Source organism: Equus quagga, chromosome 8, assembly GCF_021613505.1.
Source record: "Equus quagga isolate Etosha38 chromosome 8, UCLA_HA_Equagga_1.0, whole genome shotgun sequence".
Lineage (NCBI taxonomy): Eukaryota > Metazoa > Chordata > Mammalia > Perissodactyla > Equidae > Equus > Equus quagga.
In genome coordinates this window covers 36448753-36467754 of record NC_060274.1, presented here as the reverse complement: position 1 = coordinate 36467754, position 19002 = coordinate 36448753, and the positions used below count along the sequence as shown (strand labels likewise).

The 19002-nt window shown below is 42.8% G+C and overlaps 1 protein-coding gene across 1 annotated transcript in view; it reads right to left on the bottom strand.

The window, feature by feature from the left end:
- The window catches only part of POU6F2 (POU class 6 homeobox 2), a 452047-nt gene that overhangs the window by 40392 nt on the left and 392653 nt on the right, over positions 1-19002 (bottom strand). Inside the window, exon 6 of the mRNA XM_046670683.1 lies at positions 9953-10099. Coding sequence (XP_046526639.1) covers positions 9953-10099 — 147 coding nt within the window. The remainder of the gene's footprint in view (positions 1-9952; positions 10100-19002) is intronic.

Below are 19002 nucleotides of genomic sequence, written 5' to 3'. Positions count from 1 at the left end.
TGGCCCAGGGTTGATGACATGATGCCTACATCTTTAAGAAGAATGCATCATCTCAACAAATTACAGGCCAATATGAAACTTGGGTGCAGTATTGGGCACGTGTGTAGCAAATGGTACAATGAACATTTATTTGGTGGTTGAATGCATCTCACATGTGAATTCAATGTTCTCCCCTCTCTGATAATGCTCTGCTTAACCATAAAAATCATTTGCAGAAAAAGCTGATGTTACTCCAGGGCTGCTAAGTCAAAATTCAGCACTTCCTCTCTTTCCTTGCCTCTAGACCCAAATCAAGTTTGATTTTCATTCTCTAGTCGGAAAAAATGAGCTTCTACTTCCATCCTTGACTTTTCACTAGAAACTAAGTACAAAAAAGCCATCATCAACAGCCCAGTGGACAGTCTTTTGGCTACTGAATTTGGTTAAGGCTATTTATCAGATAAATAACACAGTCCCCCAATAAGACCTCTACATTTTTTACATTTTAATATGTGTGAAATTAGGCTGCCCCTAACAGTTGATATATTTTTAATGTGATTGTATTTTCTTCCATTCCAAAAAAGCTGTTATTAAATTGGTGATGTAACTAAAATCAGTGGTTTCTTAGACGCATAATATAGGATAGATATTTCTCTTCTTCTTAGCAAGGGCTTGCTTCATTAGAGGTGCAGCTTCCAAAGGGGAGGCTCTAGAAAGGTCTGGGGCCTTGCCACTCTGGGAGCTTAATCAATTCCAAAGTCATTTTGCTCTGTGATTTTACAAAAAGCCCAATAGAACATTCACTGGGATAGAATTTCCTGTTTAGCTCTGAAAGGCTCACTTTGGAGAGTGCCCCTATGAAGCCCATACCACGCATTTCTTTCCTAACAGCTAGGAATGCTTGCTGGAAGGCAGGAGACCCGGAAGGCTGGGTCCCCCAGGTCCTGATGCCTTGAGACTGATTTTCTCTGGTAAGGTGAAATGGACCTCTGGGATTGATGTTTCAAGATTATCTCATTACTTTAGAGACTTCTCTGAATCTACTTCTCTGGTTCCTTTGATCAGCAAAAATAGCAATGGTGAGAATATTGATTAAAATGCCCTATACGTATTTATTTTGGTAAGGTTTACAGCTCTTCACAGTTTTCAGGTGTGGGGGGGGCGGTTATATGCCTTCAAGAGAAATCTGTGAGCTTGATAGGGCAGGAATTACAGCTTCCATTTGCAGATGGAGAAATGAAGGTTCTGGAATTGTGACACATCTGTGGAGCATCCAGGAAATGAACTAGGTCTTTGAACTCAAGAAAGTGAGGGTGGTACGGGAGGATGGGTGTGGGCTTGGGGCTCAGATCTTGGTTTTGCCACTTACTAAAGGTGTCACCGCATGAAGCCAATTTAGCTCTCAGCATCCTGAGAGCTTGCTCATCTGCACAGCTGGGATAATCAAACCTACAGATTACAGGTAATCGAACCTGTGCTCGCGCAGGATCACAGATGCTACCAGCGCCATGGTGGAGGCTCAGTGCATGGGAGATATCATTATTTCCATTACTCCTTTGTAGAAATCACTTAGCATAAGGAACATTCAGCTAAAAACTACCGCCTCTCTAAGATCTAAGTCCGTTAAAGAGCTTTGCACACTGAAATGAGCCACACGAACATTAGTTAATGATATTATTTTGACAGAAGGGCGCACTAATTGGAATGTAAACTCTGCTTGTGGAACACAGATCTGAGAAGTCAAACTAGTTCTGAGGGAGCTGTCTGCGAACTGGTGGCTTGTACCTTATTTCTTGTTTAGAATTATCGCTGTTAATTAGGTTGCTCCGTTTGTTAATTGGCCCCTCTCCCATTCTTCAGAAGGAAGGTGCCAACAGTTTTGACTCGGGAGCCTACACAAGAAAAAATTTCCCTATTCCCAGGAAAATGAAATACTCATGGATAAAGAATTAAAAAAAAAAAAAAAAAAAAGATGCGGTGGCCAGAGGAAAAAAACGTGACAGCTCAAAAATCCACGTTCTGTTTAGATGAGAGAGACCTTGGTTCTCTCTGGCTCCATCTTCCCAGGGAATTCCCCAAACTGGATTTTTTTTTTTCACTTGCATATTTCTGCCCATCCCTTTAACTGTACAGGACAGGTTGCACTGCTGAGTTCTGCTGGGAGAGGAGGGTAGAAAGAAAGATTTCAGAGGGTGCGTTATCGTCAGTTCTTTAAGTTGGCCGTCTCTTTGGGGTGAAGACACTAATGCGATTAACCCTTTCGCTTCAGAAATGCGGGCGGTAAGGGAGCGGGAGAGGCGACCTTTGGCCGGGCAGCGAAGGTCTGGGCTGAACAATTGGCTGTCATAATGAGGGACAGCGCCGTGCTTCTGCTGATGGCACCGATCGGCTCTGAGCCCTGATTACGTCCCTCGTGTCATCAGCTCAGCCACTACAGAAGCAAGGCCTCGCATCAAATCCATCTCCGCGTAATCACCGCGGAACCGAGGGCCATCAGGGCTCATTAGCGCCATTTGCCATCCGGGACGCCCTGCTCCTCAGAAGGGAGAGGACTGAGGGCGAAGTCCGGGCCCATTCCGCCCAGCGACCCCCGCCACCCTACCTCTGACCAGTCACTGCAGAGGACAAAGCTCCAGAGCGCGCGCCGGGGGCGGGGGGGCCTCGGGACTGCCGGGCGTTTATCTGCCCTCGGTGTTCCCATTAGGGTCTGTGGTGCGAGAGCCCTTCTTTTTGCAAACGTGCCACGTTTAGGTGTGTGCACCCGAAATGGCAGCACGGGGATCACCGCTGAGTCCCCGCTGCAAAGCAGAACCCATTGGAGGTGCTTCCTTTCGGATTTAAATCATTAGCTCCCGCTGGAAAACGTGCATAGGCAGGGATGTGAATTACTTCCTGCCGCGTTTCCCAAAGTGCGCTCTGCCAACGGCAATTCTGTGCAATGCTGTGTGGACAGTGAGTTTAGGAAAGCGGGCTTAAAAAGGTTAAAGAGGTTTGTGGCGCGTCAGCTCCGCGGGGCGGGTCGCCCACCTGGCTCCACTGTCACCAGCCGCGCGGGACACGTGTCCTCGGCGGCCAGGCCCGGATCGCCCCGCGCATCCCACTCGGGACCCCTCGTTTGTGCAGCGTCTTGAGGGGCTCGTTTCCCCCCCCACGAGGCGCACACTTAGGGAAAAACTGCTTTAATGCAATGGCCTCTCCCGAAATGAGGAAATAAAGCTCTCAATTGGGCTCAAAGGGGAAATTTGATATGTTAGTGGAAAGATTGAGGTTGTTTATTGTTGTTATTATTTTATCTTTATTACTCGGATGAAGCCAGGGTAAAATTCTTATGTTACTAACCCCATGAACATAGATTTCCCAGTCTCTAGAAGGAGCTTCTTTTAACAATGTTATTCTATTAAAAAATGCTATTTGATATGTATTTCACTCAACAGGATTGAATTTTTACACCTTTTACAAACTTTGTATAATAATATTTTCAAATGAGAAAATAAAATCTTTTGTCAGACTGTTCTGAGTTTTGGTCTAGAAAATATGGCCAAACCCGTTGGTTGGGCATATTACATAAATAGATTGCTCTGTTCCTAATATTTGGGGGAACATATAGAAACACCAACTCTGAATGTTTAGACGCCTACTCTGAATTTTCAACAAACGTGTTTGATTCTTCTTTATGCAAAATGTCCAAACAGTATATTCTTTTTGTATTTAAAAATGGTATTCTGTACATATGATTTTGTAGCTTTTTTTTTTCCCAATCAATATCTTGTAGTAAAAATGTAAAACTTGCACAGAAAGGACTCACCAACGTTATCATCTCAGTCACCTCGGGAAGGGAAAGCAAGGCACAGGAGAGAGAGGGTGTGAAGGTCTTAGCTCTATCAGTAATATTTTATTTCTTTTAAAAGTAAGCAAGAGAACCGAGGCTAATATGGAAAATTGATAACATCTAGGTACTTGAACAAGGATGTCTTTTGTATTATTTTTTTGTAAAAAATTTTTCCTTTATGTTTAATGTGTTTCATTATTAAAAATGAAATACAAGCATATATGTGAAACTTCCTAAATTCCTGATCCACTGGCTTTAGCTGGATCTGTCTGATGCCCTCATCTGCTCTGGTCACATGGTCAAAGTGACACACTCATCTCCTTTGCACAGGGTTTGAAGTGAGTTTTACAAACTCAGGCAGCTATAGCTTTGTTAGTTCTCTGACACAGACCTAATAAAACCCACAAAGGACTCAATGGACACTTATAGAGTAAATTTATTATATCTCAATTGTATCTTTGGCTGAGATTTGCATTTATTATAACTTTATCTGCATTCACCTTGTAGTGGTTTTCTCTAAAAGATTCTCATCTTTCTATTTAAATTGTGTGTTGAATTACTTTAGCAACCCATAGTTTGGGGTCAGTTACTGGTTTTTCATCCTAAAAAGAATAGCTATAACTTATTAGTTTTTAATACATTACTATAATTTATGAGATGCTTAAGACATCTCAGGCACTGAGCACTGCCCCTGCTAGTATCAAGTTAAGCCCACAACAAAAATAGGTGAGAAGTCTTATCCCTCTGGTTTTACTGATGAGGAAACAGAGGCCCAGAAAAGTTCTGTAATTTATCCAAGGCCACACAGCTTGAAATGTGTTCTGATCAGACCCACTTCCTTCAAAGCTCATGCTCTTAACTATTCTATTGCCTTCTAGAGACATCATTTAGCTTATTATCATCCAGAGGAACATCCTACTGTAAGCATCATGTTTCTTCAATTCTAAGACATATTTTTGACCGCATTTGAAAATTATGATATTAGAATGATCTTCCAGTTGGTATGTACAAACGTGGTGCCGGTGGTGTTCCAACAGCCCACTGTTGAACAGAGGTGACTCACCATCAATGGTTTTGTGCGGTCAAGGTTGTATCCTCTAAGCCACAGTGCACAGGCTGCTGTTAGTATCAGTAGATTGTTTTCCTTCAATCGTGGCATTGTGGTCATTTTAGGAGGCAGCCACTATCCTACACTGTGACAGCAAACCCCTCCTTCTCACCGAACCATCTCGGCTCAGCCCTCATTCCTTCATGGAATGGTGTGTGTATTCTTGGGTAACCTGAATAGGTAAGTCCCTTTAATTCTTTCTTCTTTTTATATATTAAGAAAATGTTATATGGGTGACTGGGTCAAAAGGTACAAACTTCCAGAGATGAAATAAATAAGTCATGGGGATATAATATATAGCATAGTGACAATGCTTATTAATTCTATATTGCATATTCGAAAGTTTCTAAAAGAGTAGATCTTAAAATTCTTATCACAAGAAAAAACATTTTGTAACTACGTATGTGACGAATGTTAACTAGACTTAGTATGGTGATCATTTCACAACATACACAAATATCAAATCCTGTTGTACACCTGAAACTAATATAATGTTATATGTCAATTATACCTAATAAAATTTTTTTTAAAATAATGTCTAGTTGATTTTTACAGACTGAAGGGAGGATCTTTGACTTGACTCGCTGCCACTTAAGACAATTTCGCAGTGGTCGAGAACGAATTTCAACAGGAAACATCCTGAGCTTCAGTTAAAATGTAAAATGCTTTCTCTGGCCCCAGGATAAAATAAACTTTCATTTGCTTTTACTTTTCTGCAATAATGCCAATAAGGAGATACTGCCAGGGGCACCAGGCAAGCCAATTCTATAGCTGAGCAAATCGATGGTAAATCTACTTGCCAAATCCTGAACATACCCACTGAATGAGCGTTAGGAACACACACACACACACACACACACACACACACACACACACACACACTCACACACACAGCTACTGAACTATCCAGGGCAAGGATGAGATTTCCTTAAAATAACTTAATGTCTTACTACTAAGATTCTCACATTCTCAGACTCCTCACACTCAGACAGGTTTGTGCACACTCATGAACTAAAAGCGTTTGCATTTTGACTAATAATAACAGATAGCTCTTATTAAGTGATAGCATTAATGAGTAATGACTGTGTGCCTGACCCTGTTCTAAGCACTTTAATCCTAGGAGCTGGTGCTAAAAAATTATTATCCTCAGTTTTCAGATGAAGAAATTGAGGCACAGAGAGGGTAAGTCGATTGCCCAAGGTCTCACAACAGGTAAATGGTGGGCTGGTTCCAGAGGCCATTCTCTTTGCCTGTACGCTGTGCTGCCAAATACAGGTTTCCAGAAAATGCTAGACAAAACTCTAAACTATGACGGTGATGATGATGATGCTAATTACGGCAACCATTTATTGAGTCTTTGTGCACTCAGTTACTATTGTAGGCTTTTTTCACACATTTTCTCATTTAATCTTCATAATCTAGGGGCCTAGATTTTATTCTCCTTATTTTATAATGAAATTGATGCTCAGAGAGCTCAAGCAATTTGCTCAAGGTCACAGAGCTAGTTATTGGGCAACCCGGGATTCAGACAAGTGTATAGCTTAGCACTCATTCCATTGCCTAGCTTCCACACTTGCACGAGTTCCTGATCTGCTAAGTGAAGAGAACTAGAATGTTCTTCTCATCAATGCCATAGCCATTATCAATTTCATGATCACTAATTACCAGTAAAATATCTGCTACTTCCTTATTTCAGAGTAGAGTTAGGTAGAATACATGTTTAAAATACTTTAACATCCCTGGGTAAGATATGAGCTTTGTGGCTTTAGGATGTAGGATTTCTGTTAAAATTAATTACTCTTTGGAACAATGTCTGACTTCTGAATTAACTGCAAATAAATGGCAGGGTCAGAAAGGTGACAGAAACTTTTTCTCTATATTTGCTTGTAACTACTGGTTGAAAAAAAAATCCTTAAATGTATGAAGATTTCCCATCCCTTTAAATTTACTGAGATCCAGTAAATGGAAACACAGTCAGATTCCAAGACAGGGAAGCAAAAGCATAGCCCTAGGTGGTGAGATTTCTTCTTGTTGAGAGTGGAAGGCCGAGTCTGCAGGAACATTCCAGGGGGTGGGCATCTGCCCAGCCGAGGAAGCCGACCTAGGACCACTTGCCCTGGGAGCACAAGCCGCTGGCCCAGGCTGCCCCACAGAGGTTCCGTTAGAACTTTGAGGATGTCTCCGGCTTACATAGGTTAAGTCATAGCCCCAAGGTCATAAGACGAGAAAGACGTAGAGCCTAAAGTCAGCCCCAGGCAGGTCTGAATTTGGTCAGGGCTCTTACCTACTGGGTGATCCCACTTTGGTTTCCAGGTAGCCAAGAGCATCTTAGCAGTGGGGAGCAAGGATCAGGGCATTTCTGGGAACAGAATGCCCCTGCTTGGTGCCTTCTCAACAGATCTGCCTCACTAAATTATCAGAGGAGGAAAACATGCTTTTCAAACTTAGGTTTAGATTTTAATGTTATTACTCCCAGGTGAACTTTCCAATGTAACAAATAGCTGGCGTCAAGAACTCAAATGAAAGAATCTCTAAAGATATTAAGAGTTTTCTCTTTGTGCCTTTTCTGGGAAAGCTCTGTGGAGATTTTTAAGGAACTGAAAATGGGCTGGGTGTAGTAACCCTGGTTTCCACGATATTTTGAGGAAGACTGATTATATTAACCTCATTCCAATGTATTCTTGCCTTTTGTACCACATTAATACAAGCCAAAGGAATACACACGCGCGCACACACACACACACACACAAGAAAGAATTTTGTGGTTCTTTGGTGTAATTTGACTACCTCATAAGGCTCAAACAAGAATCTTTGCTCCAAGAGATGCAGTGCATGCATCTTTTTCTGGGAGGCTGATTATGTTTATATTACAAAGATTAAAAAAAAACCCAAACAGTGCTACATGAATGTGGCCAATTCATCTACTTGGGAAATGTGAGTGTCTTGATCTCTTCTTGCACTGGAGGGGGGGACCAGATGCCACTGGGCATGTGTCGAAAACTCTCAGACAAGACTTCATGAGTGGGCATTATTGATTTCTCTGTAAATGTAATTTTTTTTCACTTTAGGAGCTTTGTGTACCATATCAAATCAACTATCATAACACAGTTTCTAAAATAAAAAAAGTTAAAGTAAAATCAACTCTCATTCAATCAATGCAGAGTACCCATGAAGCTTCTGCTTTGAAGCCCGTTTTCTTATGGGCACTTGTGGGTTGGGAGAGCTATCCTTGGGATGGGAGCTGGCAAAGGCCATACAAAGCAAAAGCTGTGACTCTAGCCCCTGAGAAGGAGGAGGATTTGTAACTGGCAAAACGATCAGCCATTAAGTCATCGGAAGAATAAACTCCTAATAATTCCTTCTAAACAATAAAGCATTTTCTCCATCACAAATACTCAAGTGGTGGGCATACTGGTACATTTGACTTGGACCCTGGAACAGAAAAATCAGAGGGAAGTACACATCAGTGGTTATGATGTCTATCTTGAACTCTTACAATTGACATCTCAAGGGCCAGTCGCCTGGCAGGAATGAATCGGGGTGTTCTATTTTGGGCACAACTCTAGGCAACAGCTTCTAGAATCGACCAGATCTGAGCATGAGTTATGGATATTATAACTAACTTGTCCTCCACACCAATACCCCATCCCTCCAGAAATCTTAATAGGCTTTTGAGAGCCTCTATTTAGAGCCGGCTGCATAAAATGATCCTTTGATGAAAAGGGATTGGAACAAGGGTTAAAGCCGACATTGAAAGGTGACTGTGGAGGGCACGGTGTTCATACAACCCTCCTTTAATATGTGTGGTGTGCACCTGTGATAAGATGATTCATTACCTGGGGCTGCTCTCTGACAAGCTCCATCGTTCAGCCCTCGGGGTTCTGACGGGACAATCCTGCACCCGCCCAGGAAATATAACAAGGTCAGCTTTTTTTCCCTGGGACGTGGATGGAGACAGTTTAGCTTATAATGCATCTCTGTTTACTCTCTATGTAAAATAAAAACAGGGTTCAAGACACTGCAATTTCTGTTCTCCACGGAGCAGGCCACGCAGAGGGTAGGAAACTCACTGTGGGGTAAATGAGTCTGGGAGGACAAATCTTGGCAAGGATGCAAGCTGCTTCTCTCTGTGTTTCATCAGCAGAAACAGCAGAATCTGAGAATGAGGCGCCCCAACCACTGAGGCTGGATGGGCTGTGTGTCAGGCCTGTGAATGGAGGGCATCCCTGACACCATCGGCTTCAACTCTTGTTTGCTGTTCATGCAGCTTTTATTTTATTCAGGTTTATGGGGCTCTTGAAGAGGGAGCCACCCTCCTGGATGCTCTGTCAGTGTCTTGGTGATCGCTATGTGAGCACATTAGCAGTGTAAGGGACCAGGCGTGCTGCCCACCACATGAGGAAGGCTCGCTGGCCCTGGAGGGACTGGAGTAAACCCAGGCGCACACAAAAGGCCACCAAGCTTTGTGAGAATCATCAGGAGGCCGGGCAGGTGCAGCCGACTGGCAGCCGGCTTCACTCTCACTCACCCCTTTTCTTCGTTGTTTTCACAGAACTTTTTCAGTTGTTGCCCATGAACTTCTCATAGACTCAAAAACTGGCTTTATTAAGGCTAATTTAGAAAGCTTGGAGCAATTAGGGAGGGAAACTTACCAGTTTCCTCCATTATCCAAGTTAAAAAAAAGTGAAAAAATAAAAAGACAAAACCAAAATTTTATTTTAAAAATGTAACCTTTTTTTTAAAGAGTGCCCCAGTCTTGAAAAGTAATTTCTTCCATTAAGGTCATAACATGAGCCATCGTATAGAAATAAAACCAAAATAAAACTTAGACATTCTAGGCGGAAGGAAAAAAATTCTCGCTTCTAAAATATAGAAACACCTCCCAAACCTTCTCCTATTCTTGACATTGCTAGTAAACATTATTTATTTGCCTCGAATGGATGCGGTTACATATCACTGTCATGCAAAAGAAATTCATTTCCTTTCCGAGTTCAATCTGCCATAAAAATTCACTCTTGTCCCCATCTCCCACTCACCTGTCCTTGTGCATTAGTAACTAGTTGACCCGTGACCCCCTGAAGACTGGAGAGGGCATTGCCAAAGGCCTGTGAGCTTGCTATGGAGCCCATGGCTGCTGCTGCTGCAGCCGCTGCAGCCTGACTTGCTAGTGGATTATTAACCAGCTGCAAAGAGAGAAAAGATCAGGGTGAAACCACTGAGAGAGGCACAGACAGCACAGGATACAATATTCACTCAGCAGGACATTCTCGCCCCATTTCGCTCATGCAAAGGGCCCCAAACCCCCCGGAGGGGCCTGGGGAACATTTCCTCTCAAGCTGTGGGGTTTGGAGGAGGTTGGAAGGAAAATACTTTCCACCAACCCTGGGCTGCTAAATGGAGCTGGATTTAGGACTAGCCCCAGGAGAGGGTGAGGTGGGCCCCAGGGGTGAGGCGGGCCCTTAGGATCTTCCCAGGTAGAGAAAGGATTTTGAAGTCCCTGGATTTTGTCCTCTAGCCGAAATAAAACTCTGAGGAAGTGTCAAGTTTCCTTGAGGTAACAGAACGTGGCATTAAAAAGGATGGGGTGGGAGTGGAAGAGAGGAATAGATTTTAAGGATTTCTGCAAGTGAATTTATCATTTCCATTTGTGAATTTGCAGTTTCTTTTAGGGTCATTGGTTGTGGCAGATGCCTCCCTCCACCTCTTTCTCCAAGGAAAAAGGGAACCAAAGTTAGTAGAAATGGAAACTTCTAGCCTCTCTGAGGCTGAGTCTAGGGTTGGGACCTTCTGGGGGCCTCATCCTGACCATGGAACTCAAAGCCAATGAGAAAGGTCCTTTGGTGAATGGTCAGGTTGACATCTGCTTGCTGTTTTTGCTAATATATGGCCTTCCTGGCCTCTTTCCTGGGACAAGAGGGAAACAGGGAGGAGAATTTGACTGCTGGGGGGAACCTGTTCAAGGAGGAGGTTATGGCTGCCAAAATCTGTTTTTTCACGGAGACCAATTCAATATTCTTTATCCTGCCAATTTTCCACGCCACAGGTTTTCAGGCCTTCTGACCATGAGGCAGAAGTGTGGCTTGAACTAAAATCTGCATTTAGGTTAATGACTAGATATAAATTCAAGAAACATTTAAACTATTTTCACAGTATTGGTTTTGATACATGAATTTCATTTGTATTTATTCTAGGGTGTTATTTTTTCCCATACAGTTTCTCTCAAGTACAACAATTGTTGTGTATAATAATGCATTTTCCATCACCAGTTCCCACATCCATGAAATTCCTGCATTTTAGCAGAAACCTGCCAAGACTAAGTCTTGGTGGAAAAAAAATTAATGCCATACTTAATTCAAGTCCTACAAGCTCTTTTAAAGAGGCCTTTCTTTTACTTTCTCCATTCTCTGTCTCAGTCTTTTTCTTTCTCTCTTTATTTTCCTTCTTTCCTCTTTCTTTCTTATCCTCAAAACACGTTTTATTACTTAATTCCTTTGGAAATTTGCCTAGAGTTTGTATCATCTGATGAGGAGGGAAATACTAATTGTCAGAGGAAACATCAAAAAGGGCAGGAATTTAATAATTCTTTTTTCATTAGTGTGATATCCTCATCTTATTGGTTTCTTTATTCATTTATAACCAAATCTCACATAACAAGTCCTATTGTAATTCCATTGACCCAGCACATTTTTTTAGAAATGAAAATCCATTTTAAGCTCGTGACTTTATGTGTCTTTTGCCTTTATCTCTCTCCTAAAAGACGACAATCGTTTTCTTTTTAAGGAGAAAAAATTCTCATTCATCGGCCTAAAGAGAAACCCTGTCTTATCCCAGATTACCACCATGGGATTTAAAATTCAGGTTGGCCTTGCTTGATCTTAATTTTCTGAGCATGGTTTTATAGTGTATATGAGGCAAGTAATGGTATACGTAGAGAGAAAACTCTCCTTGTTTTTGGCTTAACCACCTAAGGTGAAAGAGTTCATATTGTGGGTTTTTTTTTTTTTTTTCACTCCTAAAGTGAGAAGACCCCTGGAGGGATATTTTCCCCCAAATGCCAGGACAGACACTGCTCCTCTGTGCACCAAATTCAGGTCATCTGCCTGCTGCTGTGTTTCCACTTCTTTTATGCAACACAAGCTGAAATCATCATGAAATTCCTGTGTTCAGGGAGATCTCACAATAAGCTTCTTAATCCTCAAAGAAATATCAAGTTAGGTGCAGTTTAGTTTTAGTGTCGAATTTGCCCATCAATTTGCGGTGAAAAGTTTAAATCAGAACATACAGAATGCCTCTGAAGAAGACGGACAGTGACTCCTATTGAATGAAGAGAAAACATTTTTAGAAATTGTAAGACGTTTCCCTAATGTCTAGGTCAATCAACAATTTACATAGGAAATTCTCAAATTACTCTCTGGATACAATACAATACTGCACATTGAGAATTCCCTACGTTTAGGACACTAGTGTGTTGTTCAGCTATAGTCCTATGTATTTGCTGTAAATTTAGGCATTACATAAACTATTGTTCTGAATATAAAATACAGTGTCTACTTAAACGTGGGCTGCCGAGGCTTTGCGTCATGGGGCCAGGAATGGGTGCACGTCTACCGTTTCAGAAGATTGTTTGAGCAACCGAAAATATACACATTTTGTCCAGGTTTAATGTTTATTTCCTCTATATCCTGGTCCTAGGTTGAAATACAGTTTGTTCCTCTTTTTTGCTGCTTTTCCCTCTTAATGGAGCAAATGCCAACTCGATGACTCTCTTATTTCCTATCCCGCATCCCTAGGTTTTTGCGAAAGGCATGCAGGCTCTGGGGAGATGCCTCCTGGCCCCCAGAAGCAGAGCTAGAAGAAAGGTGAGGGAGTGTGGTATCCACAGACAGCGGGTACAAGTCAGTCTGCAAGCTGACAGTATTCAGGTAGACCCTTGGTTGATGAACGCAGATTCCTAAATATCTTTTGGCTTTTCTGTCTGGGACTGCCAAGGCAGGGATGTAATATGCATTAAGATATGTGGCAGGGATGGGGGAAGGGATGGTCGGGAAACCATACGTGCTCTCTTCATCACCTTAGGTCATGTCACTCTGTATTGTCCCCAGTCATGTCATATTAGCCGTGTTCCTATCAATACTTCTCCTTGATTGGAGACTCAGCGTAGAGTTGGACAGCGGGGAGCCCAGGCACAATAAATGCACATAATGAGCATGTTAACGTTCCAGGACCAACTGGATATTTTGAAGTTGCTGCCAAATTTATGCCTTCAGATCTTTCACTGCTAATGTACCTAACCAGCAAAGGATGGCCCAAATGAAGTCTGACTGTATTACATACTTGTGCTTTCAACAGACCAGCTTGAAAGACATGCTGAATTCTGGTGCACGCTTCTTTATAAATGTGGAAGCTCTCGAAGCCAGGATTTGCAAAGGGCTAGAATTCTCATGCTACATCCAAATGGATTCTGGGCCTTGAGTACATCAAGTTCTGGAATCCTCAGATAGCCCAAAAACTTACTAATAGAAACACTAATTTCTTAAGATAGTCCCCTGCCCCTTGCCCCTGAATTTTAGAGAATAAAATAAAAGAATAATTTAAAAAAATAGTTTTGAACCAGTAAGGAAGGACTCCAAACCTCACAGAACCCTGCCCATCCATTCTTGTAGTTGAGGGCATCAGCTCTGAAGGCAGACTGCCTTGGCTTGTGACTTTAAGTACACCACGTCTCATTTGTAAGGATTCCCTTGTAAATCCTAAGGGATTTTTTTTTACAATGGTTTATTTCTCTATTCACATATCAATATGGATACTGGGTGCTCATTGCATCATGAGAATAAATCCGTATTCCCAAATCTAAAGGGTTTTTTGCACATTCTTGTTGTCTGTGGACACTAAATGGTGATGAGAAGAAAAACTTTGATAAAGTCTTTTCAAGGAGCACTCTTAGATGATATCATATGTATGACATCACATGAGTGTCACCCTAGATGATGTCACTACATGATGGAAGGGTGTCTTTCTCCAAGTCTTGCCCTACCATCTTCACATTCTCTGAAAGATTCACATCCTACAGCTTCCTAAAGAATCTGAGTATTTCTTGAATTTGAGTATTAGTAGTCATAATACTTTTCATGAAAATTTTCTGGTTATATTATTCTGTTATTACAAATATTATTTACAAAAATATGGCAGCATGATGAGGCAATTTAGCTATGGTGGTATATTCCTATGTTTATGTCTTTATTCCAAGAGGGCCTTACGAAGGCAGCAGGCTCAAAACCTTTCTTTGGAGTGTAATTGGCCATGATCTATAATTTTATCATTCTCCTCATGAGCTATGTGGATTTTATAGAGTATGGATTTTGGAGCAGCTCTTTTGTTACTAACTTTTCAATTTAGAACCCTGAAATTATGGTGCCATTTGTTTTTAAATGAGCACGTTCAGAAATGCATTCATCACAATTCGCTACTCATTGAATAACTTGCAGTGGCTGCCTGGAAACAGGAGGGCCAACGTGGCTTTTCAAGTTCATTTATATACATTAGGTCCTTGACTTCTCTTATACTGTGCATGTGAAAACCGTGCCTCTTGGTTCCTTGGAACTCTTTTAACCAAATCAGTACTTCCACTTCTTACCCTCAATTTTCTCTTAAAAGGTCAAGGAAATACCCGTAGACAAATTCTGGAAGGGTGGCCATATTCATCTCAACAACCTCCTTGATGTGTATTTATACTACCAGGCTTTCCCCCTTGGTGTCATGATTATTATATGTTATAAAACCCTTGTAACAGAAATTGGTTTTGTGAGGTTTTCTATTGAGCCAAGCTTTGTCACTTGCTCTCTGCCCACTTCCCTGCAGAGAAGGCAACGTGCTGGATGCTGACCATCCAACTTTCTGGCAACAGAAATCTCCATTACTGTTGCTGAGAAGTGTCAGGCTGGAGTGCTGAGATTTGCCGGGATGACTGAGGCACTGCAATATCCGAAAATACCTTTGATTCATCAATATAAAATCACATTGATTTCCGTATAGTTTTAGAATTAATTATATTTTACTTTTCTTTTATGGTAAAACTGTAAGTATAACAACTTTCTATTAGTGCTCCAACATCCAGCCGTGTTGGCTAACAGAGGAATTTTTAAGATGACCTAATGTCTGAGGTTGGGTTCCCCTGAAACCGGATGGAGAAGGGAGAAATTCCATCCTGCAGGGGCTCTGGAGCGTGAGTTAAGCCTCAGAGCAGTCCCAACCCAAGGCAAGGAAGCTAGGCCTTCACACTCCACATCTGACAGGACCAGTTAACAGCCTCTGGGGTCAAGGTGAGGTTAGAAATCAAATCCCTGGGCACTGGTGGCACTTTGCTCTTGGGGTAAAGTGGAGCCCTTGGAAGAAGAGCTGCAGGTGCCGGTTGTTGAAAGCCCCACAAAGGGGTGGGGGCAACTCATGAAAAGAGGGATTCCAGGGGACCTGGGCGGGCCATTTACATTGCCTGCTACAGTGCAAACGTCACTTCCTTTCACTCATTAATGTCCTCATCCTACAAACATTTATTCAGTGCCCACTCTACTTTGGGCACTGTGTCAATGACAGATTGACATAGTCCCTACCCTCATGGGGCTTATAGTCGAACAGGGAAAGAGATTTTGGTGGGAAGAGAAATAGGAGAAGATGAGCTGGCCAGGGAGTGGTATCCAGACCTGGGGGGGGTGGCAGTGTCGGGGTCAGTGAGAGAAGAAGTGATGAGTTCAAAGAGACCTGGGAAGGACAGCTCTGAGTCTGTGCCCCTGCACTTGCTCGGGGTCGCACACGAATGTGACTGGCAGTGAATGAGTCATTCTACCCGAAAGAGGAAGCAGCACAGTGTGAGGATTAAGAGCTTGAATTTGGGAACCAGATTGCCTGAGTTCCAGTTTCAGGGCTGCCAGTGACTGGTTGTACCTTTCTCCTATGGCTTGAATATTTGTCCCCTCTCAACGCCCCCAGTTTCATGTGTAGAAGTCCTAACCCTCAAAGATGATGGTATTAGGAAGTGGGGTCTTTGTGGGGCGCCTCAGTCACAAGAGTAGAGCCCTCATCAGTGGGATTAGTGCCCTTATAAAAGAGACCCCATGGAAATCTCTAGCCCCTTCTACCTCTTGAAGACGCAAGGAGAAGACGCTGTGAACCAGGAAGGGCGCTCTCACCGGAACTCAACCATGCTGGTGCCTTGCTCTTGAACCCCCAGCCTCCAGAACTGTGAGAAGTAAATTTCTGTTGTTTATAAGCCACCCAGTCGGTAGCATTTCTTTATGGCAGCCCAAACAGACTAAGACACTTTCTGTGTCCCAGTTCTTTCAGTTTTAGTAAGACGGGAATAACAATAGTGGTAATGACTTCATAGGGTTATTGTGAAAACTACGCGTGCAAAATATTAGAAGGGTTCCTGGCATACAGTAAGCGCTATATAAGTGTTGCTATAAAATTTTATTCTTTCTCGGAACTTCTGGTCGTACTGTTGTTTTAGAACTGAGCCCCCTCTGCCCCTCATTGGTGGTCGCATTTGCCTTTGGGCGAATCCTCAGCTTCATCAGGATGTTCGCATTTGCTGGTTGTATGTCTGCAACTCTCTTTCCCTTCACACGTGTCTTCCCTGCAGTCACCTCCTTGAAGACACCTTCCTTGACTACCCCATCTAAATAGCATTCCCTTTCTTTTAGAGATTCGTGCCAAAACGTGTGAGGAAATGATAGGATGTCTGGGATTCATTTCAAAATAATCCATGGTGGCGTGGGGAGAGTGGGCGGGGCTAGAGAAGAGGGTCTTGGGTCGATCATTGTAGAAGCAGAGTGGTGAATATATATAGTTCATTATACAATTTTTTCTGCTTTTATATATACTTGCAATTTTCCATAATAAAAAGTTTTTTAAAATTCCCTTCCACTCTCCATCTAGTTGTGTCACTTAATACACAGCACTTATAGAGTCTATTATAGTACTCATTGGTTTATTCTCTTCATCCCTCTCTCTAGAACGTAGATTTTGGTCCACTCCTATATCTTCAGCTCCTTCAACAGTACCAGGCACCCAGTAGGCCCTCAATCAACGTTTATTGAAGGAACATATGAAGGGGTGAGTCAAAGATATCTAGGCCTGACTGGGACCTTGGTGGGAGTTTGATCCTTCAATATTTACAGAAAAGAATAAAAGTTTTGGAGGCAAATTTGTCTAAACTCTTCTTTCTTTAAATATATCACCACATTTTTCAGTCTCTCACCCCATACTGGACTGACTAGTCAGAGTCTCAAACATGGATGACTCAGTCCTGAGGGTTCTTGAATAATCCTGATGAGTCCATTCAGCACCAGCACTCACAGCCTTCCTCTCGGCTGCCCAGGCGGATTCCCACAGGGTGAAAATGGGCACCAAACAGTCTTTCTGACTAGTTGGGAATACTCCAGGATATGCAACTCAACAATGGCAGCGTCTAGAGATGAAGGCCCAGCGAGTTCCTGGATATCTTGGACCAAAAGCCCCCTGATGGCCCTAGAAACTGCACAGCTGGAATGGAATGGGTACAGGGCTGGGCGGAGGGCTTAATCTCTGGGTTTGATGTTATTTGGGAGCTGAAGGATAAGGTGGCAGCGAGTGAGGGCTTTTCTAGTTTTATCCTTGGGCTGTGGTGGTGGCGATGGAGTTGGGCTATGGAGCCTGTATTCCCCCCGCCACCCCTAGCCTCGTGGGCTAGAGCAAAGCCCATGTTGACAGCAGCCTGGGGGAAACAGAAGGGAGCGCTTTCCCCAGAGGAGGATGGACTCACGTGCCCCTGGGCACAAGCCATGCTGCTCCGAGGCCAGGTGATGGAGTGTGACATTTCTAGTTAAGGAGAGGGCATGCTCTCCTTTCGTGCAGCCTCACTGTGTTGGGACTTCACGAGGTATCGGGCCTCGTGGACATTTAGATGGTCTGTAGCTCCCGAAGGTCATTGGATGCAGGGTCAAAAATGAGCCTCTACTCAGATGGCTTCACAAACCCTGGACATCATTGCAGGTGGACAGAGGGGACTCTATGAGCACACATGGACACTCTACAGAATGTTCTAGAAGTATACTGGAGAGACAGATCCTGCAGGGGGCCCAGGTCCAGGTTATACAGGATGATCAATGAGATCTGCACCGAGGGATCAGGGAACGCTTGAGGAAGGGGAAGGAAATAAACAAGTCTGGCCGACACACTATGATTTGGTGGCAAACTAATAGAAAGCTCTCCAAAGGGATGCATTTCTTTTTTACTTTTAAATTTACTGATAAAATAGTCAAGTCTGGAGTTGAGGGAAAACACTAGCTTTTAACTTAACCCAATACATTTCATTTTGAAGTAGAGAGGTCAGCGTTATGGAAACACACCAACTCTAAATCAGATTTCATCCAAGTTATATGTAGACAAAGACTGTGTTACCACAAGCCTCCACATCTCATTTCCTTCCCCGTCTAGTCCATTTCATAACCTGAAAATCTATCTTTTTATGGAGTTTCATGCTATTTTCTTACTTACATACAATAGTGCTACTCTTACCAATTGCCTTTTGTCATGGCACATTAGTTAGGTGAATTTGTTGATATTTCAAAATTACTCTTTCTGTATTTTTTATTCTATCATCCGGTTTAAACAAGTGATTGGGAGCGCTCCTGTGATGAAAGAAAAAAGGCTATAGTTTTTTTCTTTTAAAGAAATAAATCGCTGCCATGGTGCAGTAGTTGGTATTATTCTAGTTTCTATCTATGGGAAGGCACAGCGCACTCTGTCGCCACCTGTGCCTGATTTACTTAAGTTCCTCCCCAACACTTGTTGAGTCCCACAGGGAAATTATGTGCTACTGAGGGCAGAAGAAAGACGAGAAAGGATGAGAGGCTCAAAGAAGGACAACCCACGGCCTGCCCTATGGAACCTCAGGACAACTCTGTACATTAGGCACTTCCTGATAACCACGGTGCAGGCTCTGAGCCAGGCTCCAGGGAGACAGAGGAGAACAAGGCAAGAGTCTCTTTTTTGGGGGTGCTTCCAGCTTAATCAATTAACTGCTGATTTCCACACCGTGCAGCTAGTGCTG